This window comes from Rhagoletis zephyria, unplaced genomic scaffold (assembly GCF_001687245.7).
Source record: "Rhagoletis zephyria isolate East Lansing unplaced genomic scaffold, Rhagoletis_zephyria_1.1 Rzeph_scaffold_04888, whole genome shotgun sequence".
Lineage (NCBI taxonomy): Eukaryota > Metazoa > Arthropoda > Insecta > Diptera > Tephritidae > Rhagoletis > Rhagoletis zephyria.
Window position 1 is genome coordinate 35,795 of NW_016161971.1, and position 10,937 is coordinate 46,731.

General features: G+C 35.1%; 1 protein-coding gene across 1 annotated transcript; it reads left to right on the forward strand.

The window, feature by feature from the left end:
- Positions 1 to 10,085: 10,085 nt before the first annotated feature.
- On the forward strand, positions 10,086 to 10,495 carry LOC108371327 (uncharacterized; the record flags this gene model as incomplete). The annotated part of the gene is made up of 2 exons (XM_017626873.1): positions 10,086 to 10,360; positions 10,406 to 10,495. Coding segments are annotated over 2 exons (365 nt in total), but the record flags the coding sequence as incomplete, so codon positions are not given.
- Positions 10,496 to 10,937: the final 442 nt, after the last annotated feature.

Below are 10,937 nucleotides of genomic sequence, written 5' to 3' on the forward strand. Positions count from 1 at the left end.
ATTTTTTTTTGTCTACTTCCGTTCTATACTTCGGGAGTCTGAAGCTGTTATTCTCTCTCAAAAAATATGTATGGGTCTCATATATATATGGGAGATTATCGGTAAGACAATCCGGCAGGTTTCCCTTCTTAACATTGTACACAAGTTTCATAGCGTGGTAAAAAACTTGTTGCTTCACGCTTAGCCAGTTCATGGTTTCAAGCATACATCTTGTTGGTGTGTCGTACGGTTTGTTCATTGCTCGGTTTTGCATTTTTTACAGCTTATCTACATATGAGTCCCCCGCTAGGAAGAAAATCGTAGGGCAGTATATAGAGTGCGGTTCTACTATTCACCTGTACACCAATGTTTTATATCTTCTTCACAAGTACTTACACGATCTCTTTATAAGGCCTGTTGGAGACCCTTAATTATAAGTAGGGCATAGAAATATCCCATATAATCAGCAGAGTCCTTAATAACACCTTCAGATAGTAGGTTGTTCCCCCAATTTTCAACTTAAATTTTTTTGGCAATTTGAAGAATGTCTTCCGTTGAGACCTCTTCAAATTTTAGCGTACTTGGAAGCTCGTTGCTCGAAAAAGTCATAGTTTACACACTCTATATTGGTATGTATTTCCAAAATGCTGTCCACGACAAAATTATTTAAGTCTTCCGCAATTTCAAAGCCGTCTACGTACTTGGTGTTATTTATTATCACTTCTCCAATATTTTCTTTTACCTCCGTGTTATTGACTACCTCCTTTAAGTATTTCCTCATGAGTCGGCTGTCACCTTTATTTATTTCCACCTTATGCTCAAGGGTGGTCATTTCATAGGCACGCGTGCCAAATTTTTCTCTTCTGCTTTCACACTTACACGAGAAAAAATCTGCGCTGCTTTCACACATACATGAGCATACTCTATGAATTAGTGATGCCGACGATATGGTTTTGCTGTGGTCGTGCTCCATCGATGCGAAACTTTCATGCAGAGGTGTTAAGTAATGCAATCAACGTGACTGAAAATCGTTGCAGTCACATTCATTGACTAGCAATTTTTAACTGCAGCCTTTCAGTCACTTTTTTTTACTAAAGACTGCAAAACTCCAAGTCACCAGTCTTTTTTGTTATTCATGACTGGTCAGTCATTTTGCAGTCATCGGTGAATAACGATATTTCAAAGCAGTCATTTAGTAATAAAAATAAAAAAGTTTGACAAAAATAAATTATAACTCAATTATTAGGCATCATTTATTTTTTATTCATAGATATAATGAAAAACTCTTACAAAATAACAAATACACATATTTATGTACAAACATATATATATACAAACAACCAAAAAATTAATTATGTTACATAAATATAAATACTGCAAGCTGCGAAAACTCCCAAGTACATATAAACCAAAAATATCAAATTACTTATAATTACAAATAATAGTAGAAATTTCAATCGCAAAAATTAGCAAGTTACATATGTATAAACATAACGTGATGAAATTGTCAATGTATTTTTTAAGTTGTTTTTGATTTCCTTCAAAGGCGCACTTAATTTGTTTTCTTAAAAATTAAAGATATAATAAAGTTCTGAAGGACTAATACAAACTCCTTGATTTACTTTGAGTAACAACAATTTTTCAAAATTGTTGTCAGAAAGAGTTCCACGACGAGGAGTATTTAGCAATGAAGCAAACGAAAAAAGCCGCTCCAGTGCAGCTGAAGATGGCAAGGCTTTATTATACTTAGTACGCTTTTTTAATGCTGGGATATCGGTTCAGCATGGAAGTCGATGTAGATTTGTCTACCATGTATGAGAGAAATTCTTCCTCAACTGACGTAGAAGTATTCATACTCTGATGCACTGGATCATCTTGAAAGTAAATTTAAAATTTGTTTACGGATATAAAAAATTTTTTAAATTGTTTACTCGATTTACCATTAAAAGAGAAGTCAAAAAAATCATTACAGCCGGCCTCGCATGGTGCTTTTGGTTGTCTTGCTTATTTTTGTTTTTCACTTTCAGAGCACGAGTAACGTAACATTTATTGTGCTCTTATTTGCTTCAGTGTACTAATTAGAAAGATAGTATGATTTAAGCTTAGATTCTAAATTAAGGTTCAGACTTTAACAATGAACAGCTTAAAAAGACTGCAAACGACTTTATATTGCAATCATTTTCTGATTGTAATAAAATGATTGCATTCAAGTAATTAAAGAATGCCGATGACTTTTTAGTCATGACTAACAAAAATGAATAAGTACTAACTTTTTTTAGTCCCAGTCATGACTAGCAAAAAATTATTGCAATCATTTGACCCCCAATCAAATGAATGCAAAAGTCAATAAGTATTGCATTACTTAACACCTCTGCTTTCATGTAATCAAGTCGCTGCAAGACACGGTAAAAATGTATAATATGGATTCGAAGGTAGATTTTTTACTCACTAGTAATAGGAAGGGAGGGCACAATGTTTGGTGTGTCATGAAGAAATTGCACGGGCGACAAACTTTTTTGTTAAGCATCATTCCCTCTTATTCCCATATATTGAATTAATAAATTATTACGTACATATGCACATAAATAAAAAGATGAATTTAAAATAGTGCTAAAAATCCCTTTTTTTACTTCAAAATATGAAGATTAATACAAACTAATTCAACTATTTGCTTCAATTTTACCTTTAATTATAATAAAAAATCTAAGCAAGCAATGAAAGTGAATTAAACTATATTAAACGGTTAATTCTTTAATATAATCTCTACCTTTCACACTATTCACATAATAAAAAAAAACCCTTTTTTTATATTTTGCACCTCGAAATCGTCGACAACATTGTTTGCATTAGACGCGTGAGCGACTTATTCTCTTCATTCTCTCATCATTTAGCAAAATTGAAATATATGATTGTGTGAGTTTTGGCCACCTCTGCTCTAAGTATTTAATTTTGTACACCTACCCATTTTTTTATACCTGCTTCTCCTTATATTTATGAGCCCTCGTAAATTTACGAGGCAAACAATGTTCATAGAATAGAAGGTTACGACATGGTGCTGTCAAAAATTCGTTTACCTCCAATGACGTAGTTGCGAATTGAGTTCTCATTGCCTGAAATATTTTACGAAGAAGGAGAGTACACAAAACGCAGGAAATATAGTTGCCGTGCAGCGTATTTTAGGAATCCTAATCAAATGGGCATTTTTGATATAAAATCGTGGCAAAGCTTATTTTAACAACATAAAATGTTATAACTTCCCGTGAAACTGGATTAACTTAATAATATTCGTGCAATAGTGACAACTGAAATTTAAATCGAATGCTTATTGAAATTCGCTGGTGAGATTATTCTTGAAAGTGAGCAGAACGCACTCGCGCATTTTTAAATAAAAAGCGCTCATAACATTGGCTAAATTTCGCTACCGAAATTGCAATTAATCTTTAGATATTCGGTGAAACCTAAAATTATTTTTTTCAGTATAATTTTTGCAATCGAAAACAACGCACTCAAATTTTTAATAATTTAAATAAACTCAAAGACGCAGAAAAATGCACAAACTTCAACGCAAATTGTCAAACGGTATATATCAGGGTTACACATTTTTGAAATAAAACGTGATGTATTTTTGACTAAAATAGTGTATTTTTATAAAATAATTTTTTAGGAATCTGGCAACTCCAAAAATTTAGCCATCCACGTCATCAAGATGACGGCCATGGCTGATGTCGTAACCTTGTATTCTATGAACCTTGCGAGGGAAACGACCTCGTAAAATTCAGTGTTCCCGAGTGACCGAAATTTTTATACTAAAATGTATGATAAAATAATGAAAATAAATTAAAAAAACAACACGCGAATAAAATGACTGTATTTGACTTATGTTTTTTGATAATTTTTGGCATTTTTAATTGTATTTTAGCCAAAAGTGATAATAGACAAGATGGGGGGATGTTATAGGAAATACTACGAAACAAAAATTGCTTCACACAATCTGGTTGATCTGTCAAACAGTCACTTTACGCACCTATTTACACCTTTTCACAAAGGCGGCATTCCCATAAAAGCCTCGTAAACTTGCGAGTTTTACACGGTTTATGACTTTACGAGTTTAAGGGAGTCCCCTAATTGATTCATGCTAATTGTGCATAAACGGTAGTGGTGGCAAACTATCGATAGTGGACACTATCAGCGTTGCCACAGACAAATTTATTTTTTCTACCAAAATTTCCTACCATAACCAACCAAAACCTACCAAAAATTTTTTTGAGTTTTAATATTTGTTTTCAATGTCAAATTTTTTAAAAACATAGTTAACATAAACTAGTAAAACTAAAGCACAACTAGATTAATAAAAACAAATTAACTGCGTATAACGATTAATTTTACTGTATAGACTTATCCATATGTACATATGTCTCTTTACACATACATACATATCGTCACTAGATACGAATAAAGACGCGAGCTCAAAAGTTGATAGCGAAAAGAGGCGTAAAAAAATTTCGGGGAAGAAAGACTCTTAACATAGGTGACGGCAAATAAAGCCGCGTTAACCTCTTTGACAGCGAAGAAAGACCCACAAACTTATGTCCGCGGTCAACTATATTTTCGAGTGCAACAGTATTCCCCAGAACTCCCCAAAGAGTTTTTCTGAGCTCTTTATTCGTGTCTAGTGACGATATTACTACGTCGAAGGTACCCGCGCTGCGACCTAAGAAGATATATTGTGCTAAATCAAAGTTGTAATCACTCCAACCTTAGGCTATGTCTCCATTGCGAGATTTAATGAAGATTTAGCCCTCTGACGGGATTGTACGTTAAATCTTTCGAGATTTGCCATATAAAATTAAATCTCGAAAGGCTGTAGATTTAAGTTAAAACTTCGCTAAATCTTCAATAAAATTGATCAATAAATACAATTTGTTAGGTGTGGCATCCACATATTCACATGCCATAAGTCAAATGACATTTGTATTTTCAATATACAGCTGCGGACATTGAAATCTAGCCGATTAAAAAAACATGCATTTTCATATTCTTAGGAGTGTTTTTATATTTTGGTTAGTTTTAAAGCCAAATTATTAGTATTTACATAACTTTTGCTTTAATAAATCAAGAATATATGATTTTAAAAACTAAAAATTCAGAATTCATATGTTTTATGATAATATAATGCAGAGTCTTCTTCGCTTCCTATAATACTGCTTCGATAACATTGCACAAAAAATCCTCTAGAACTCAATTCGACTCAAGAAATGCATTGGCAGTCATTTTTGCTAGCTAGGTCTTCATGATATGCCAAAGGCCTACGATTGGATTTTCGGCTTATGAAGAGAGTTCATTTCCCCAAACCATTACCGAATTTTAAAAGTTTTTCTTTCAGCAAATGTTGTTATTTACCGTTTTGTGTGTATTTCAATGTCCGCAACTGTATTTATAAAAACATACATAATCAAACGTCAAATATTTCAAAATGTGAACGTCAAACTCGTTGTGGCAATGGAGATGGTTAAGATTTAGCAACTCGATTTATTAAATCTTAATAGGTAGATCTTTTAATGGAGACATAGTATTAGGCTATTTAAAAAGCTCAGCACTTTGGATGAGGCCATTTTCCAAATTTTAGATGGAGAAGGCAATCGTTCTCCAAGGTGTATCAATATATGATTCATGCTTCGTGGACAGGCACGTAGAATATACTCTGGGGTTTCTTTCACCAGCCGACAAACCCTACAGTGTGTCTCTACAGAAAGACCCATTTAATTAAAACCGTACGTTAACTTGCAGTATACTGTCAGGTTGCCAGTAAGAGTTCTAAGTTCAAGGTGTCTTTTGGAGTTCCTGCTGTATTATTCCCTTTGACTTCCGCCAGTAGGCAGCAATTTGAGATTATTCCCAGCTAGCTCCTAAGTAGGTCTGCAGTGTACCCTTTAGATGTACCACAGAAAGGCTAGGATGCAAACGCATTTGGGCTTCACGCTTTGCGAGACAGTCAGCCCTTTCGTTGCCTTCAAACCCTTCATGCGTGACGCTATTGTGGGCTCGCAGGTGGTTCAAGAGTTTACAAGCCTTGATGCCGTTTTAAAAGACTCTGAGGCCTTTAACGCTGCCTGAATGTCCGACATAATATTTATTCTGGCCTCATTTGCCTTCTACGATGACATTCGCGAACACAGACTTCGATTGGGAAGACTTCCGCCCGAAATATGGTTGAGTACGAGCCCATTGGCAGACTTTTCTGGAATCTTGGTCCAAGTTAGAGATGGGCAAAAGTCGTGCATTTCTACATGACACGTCGTGTCACGCTTTTTCACCAGTGAGCGTGAGCGGCTTTCAGTGAAAAATCATGTAATATCCGTGATCGTGCGTGCCTGAAATTTTTGCGTGCGTGAGTGTGCGTGAGTTAGATTTTCGTCAATCATGTCATTTTCACATATGTATGTATGTAACTACTTATTTGTATTTTAATCTAAAATAAATTCGTAAACTTACTGTTTAACTTTCACTAAGTTGCAACATTTATTCTTTTTCCTTTGAAATTGGATGCATTCTGTTATATTCATTTGCACATCTGCAGTTTTTCGGTTTGCCTACAGTCAGGCGCAAACTTTAAAGAAATTGCATGTCAGTGTCACTCAAGAATGTGTTGTAGCAGGGATAGTACCGGGTGACTTTTTCAAAGCAATTGCTTTGAACTCATTGTTGTGCTGGCAACAAAATGGAATCAGGGCGCCGATGAACAGCTGAAAAGCGTTACTATTTTCACATCTATTCTACTCTTACTTAGGTAGACTGCACTTGAAGAAAAGAGCGCTCGCCCTCAGCACGATTCCGAAATTCTGTACGATGACATTCCTTCTACCTCGAAAAGGGCAAAAACCCGTGCAGCTTTTGACGAATTCAAAGATGCGACAAATGAATCTGCAGAAACAATATTTGAAGAAATTAATACGGAAATATAGATTTATTTGAAAAAATCGGAAAACAAAAGTTGTGACGATGTTTCAAAATTTTGGGAGAAAGTTAAAGATTTGCCCCTTCTTAGAAGTCTTTCAAGGCAAATTTTAAACGTACCAGCTAGCTCAGCAACTAGTAAAAGAGTTTTTTCTGTGTCAGGCAGAATTCTGGAAGAAAGACGTACACGACTGCTTGGTGAAAACCTCGACACAATTTTATTTTTAAACAAAAATATGAGCTAATGTCATTTTAATATTACATACGTTCAATAAATATTGATACCAATTCTTTTTTATAGCCGTAATAGATACATAAGTATGTATATCTGAAATATGTTAAAATAATAATAGTGCCTTCAGCCCTTGCTAGGCGTTTGGCCAAGCTTTTGTAATAATACTTGTGAGATAAAAAGCTATTTATATGAAATACTATTTATATAAATAAAGCTTAAATTTCAAAAAAAAATTCGCGAGAAACCGTGCGTGAGCGTACGTGAACGTGATTGAAAAAAATATAGCAAGACGTGAGTGTGCGTGATTTAAAAAACCATCAACGTGAGCGTGCGTGAACGTGGGCCAAAATTACTCACGTGCCCACCTCTAGTCCAAGTACGCCATAAATTATATCGCTACCTAAAGGTGAAAAGGTGCCAAGTCCATTTTTTTTTTAAGTTTAGTTTTTGATGCAGAATGACAGGTAATACGAAACTACATCGATTTTTCATCTCTCCAGAAAAATTTCTAAAAATGGACTTGGCACCTTTTCACCCTTAGGTCACGATATATGGATGTCCGTATTGCATATTGGCTATAATAAGGTATACGTTTGTACTTAGGAATCAGATATATTTACATGTTTGTGGCCGTCATTATACGAACGCACCGGTGAAATATTTGTGTAAAAAAGGTTGCTAAAATATTTGGAGATACGTACATATTTTCTATTTTTCGCAAATAACTATTACTCATTGTCCCGAAACCTACCAAAATCCAATCAAGCCTACCAAATGAAAAAAAACATACCAGTTTTGGTAGGAAAAGCCCATGTTTGGCAACACTGGTCACTATCGATTGTGCCGATAGTTATTTTTTCCGATAGTGCGCTGCCGTCGATAGTCTCGATAGCGTGGGTGAATTTCTTTAATTAGATTTCAGCAAAAAGACATGTAAAAATTACGTTTGAAGGTTATATGAATTCATTTCGTTGAGTAATAAAGATTTAGTTAATTATAATTTATTTATTCGTGGTTCAGTTTTTAACATTTAATAAGTTAAGAGTTTGCTGATTGACTGCACACACGCATGTTGGTGAACAAAGTGAGAGACCAGAAAAGGAACGTGTATATCAAAATGTTTCAACATACAGAGTTGCCAGATGTATACTTAAAGTACTAATAGTTACTCGAGACAAAAACATAGGTACTAATGTACACTTAGGTATGTAAAAAAATATTCATTTTAATTTTAATTTTTGTTTTAATTTATTAAATTTAGGTTTACAAGTGACTTTGTCAAAATATCAGCAATATTGTCTTTCGTATCTATTTTAACAATATCGATAGTTCCTTTTTCATAGTTTTCATAAATATGGTATTGTCCTTCAATGTATTGGGTTTTCTTTGAAAAGTTTTCCATTTTCGCAATTGATACCGCTCCTGAATTATCTTCGTACACTCTAATTGGTGCCTTGAGCTTAATTTTAAATACTTCATTTAAGAGACCTTTTATGAATTTTACTTCAGTTGGTGCTTCTGACAGTGCTACGTATTCGGCCTTAGTCGATGACTTAGTAACTGACTTTTGTTTATGATATTTCAAATATATTACATTATCGAACAGCCTTATTATGAATCCTGACGTGGATTTTCTATCCGTAACATCACCAGCCCAATCTGAATCTACCAAGCTATCCATCACATCCGCTCTTTCGGATTTAGTGTATATCAATTTTAGCTTTTTTGTCAGGTAAAAATATTTCAATACTCTCAGTGCGTACTTAAAATGTGTTTCATTATAAGCACTTTGAAACCTGCTTAAGTAATTCACACTAAACGCAACGTCTGGCCTTGTTCCGGTGCATATGTATAGTAATTCTCCAATCAAATTCCGATATTTTACTTGCTCATTTACCTCATCAGCTGGTTCTAGTCTCAAGTTTGTTTCCATGGGTGTTTTATATAGCTTAGCATATTCCAGATTATATTTCTTGACTAGAGAATCTATTACTACGTTTATACGCACGTATTATCTGCAAATAACAATTAGCAAAATGGTAAACTTTGCCGTATAGACGCTGAGTTAATTTTTTACTTGCAAATAACTAAATCACGCAAATAAGTATTAGGTGCAATCCCGTATTCCTCGGACTAGTAAAACTGTCAAAAAATAAAAATTTGCTCAGAGCGAGAGATTAACATTGAAAAGTACGGGATCGCTTTCTAGTAACAAATGGTAACTTCTGTTAACTTCAACATAACCTCCAAATTTTGGTTGTAAATTTTTGCTTATTATGTATGTAAACACACCCAGCTCACACATGTAAATAACCAAAAATAATTCCAAACTCTTTTCAACATGAATTAGCAGAGTGCACTTTTCTTTTGTTTACAATTTGGTTGCCAAACACACTACAGCTGATCGTTTGACACATTTACCAGAATTTACCAAAAAAAAAATTCTCGGACTAAAACTGGTAACATCTGACAGAGAGAGAACCGTATTTACTCTCTTTTTTGTCCTCTCAATAGTCAGAGAACCGAGTACGGGATCGATTTCCAGTAAAATCTGACTGATTCTGACTAGTACGGACTCGTACGGGATCGCAACTATTGATTAGTGGTACTATTTGCAAATAAGCGCAAGACGCCGCCATTCTTAGGTTTATTTTCTTTTTCGATGGTCATCTTATTGCCTTTTAATAATCAAAACGTTGCCATTTTTAACTTTATTTTCTTTTTCGATGGTCATATTATTGCCTTTTTATAATCAGGCAATATTAAAAAAGAATTTTTCACCATCGAATAGAGTGGGTTAGGTATTTGCACATTATCTTTATTTGCCAATAGCTTACGTATAAACGTGGTATATATAGTTCTCTTTACTTAAAGTCCTCTCATTATTTTTACACCGCGCACGTAACACGCGCTATAGGAAGCAGCAACGCGCCAGCAGCAACAACCGCCACAGTAGCGAGTACAGCGCGCAGCGAAGCAACAACGTGCGCAGGTAACAACATCCGCCACAGCAGCGGGTGCAACAACGCGCGGAAGCAACACCGCGCCATCGACAACAACAACCGCCACAGCAGCGGGTGCAACAACGCGCGGAAGCAACACCGCGCCATCGACAATAACAACCGCCACAGCAGCGAGTGCAACAACGCCCGACACAGCAGCGTGGACAACAGCGCAACACCAACAACAACAGCGCACACCACCAGCAACAACAACGCGCAACACCAGCAACAACAGTGCGCAACACCAGACACAACAGCGCGCAACAGCGCACAACCCCAGCGACTACAACAACAGCAGGCCACACCCAAGCCTGCTGCAACAAGGGTGAGTCCTTCGGGCCTAAACTAAGCTTTTTTTTCAATAAAAAAAAAATAATAATAAAAAAAAATAATAATAATAAAAAAAAACACAAGGTTAGAAAGTAAGCTTAAACTAGTTAAGGCAAAAGAAAAGAAAGGGGTAAACCCCCCAAGAACAATAGTTTTAAGAAATTAGAGGTAGGACCGAAATGTATTAACAAAGTGTGATTGAATTTGACATGGCTCTCAGAAGAACCATGCTATAACGTCAAATTGAAATTTTGTTATGAATTTTGAATCGCTTGTTCATATCTTTTTTTTTGCATAATAGTATCTTAAAAGACAGCCTGCCTGAGTTGTCAACCACACCCTGTTTACGACATTGGTGTATACATATATGCAAATGCCTGTATACCTACATGTACATACATATGTATATGCATGTACATGGTTATATATATGAAATA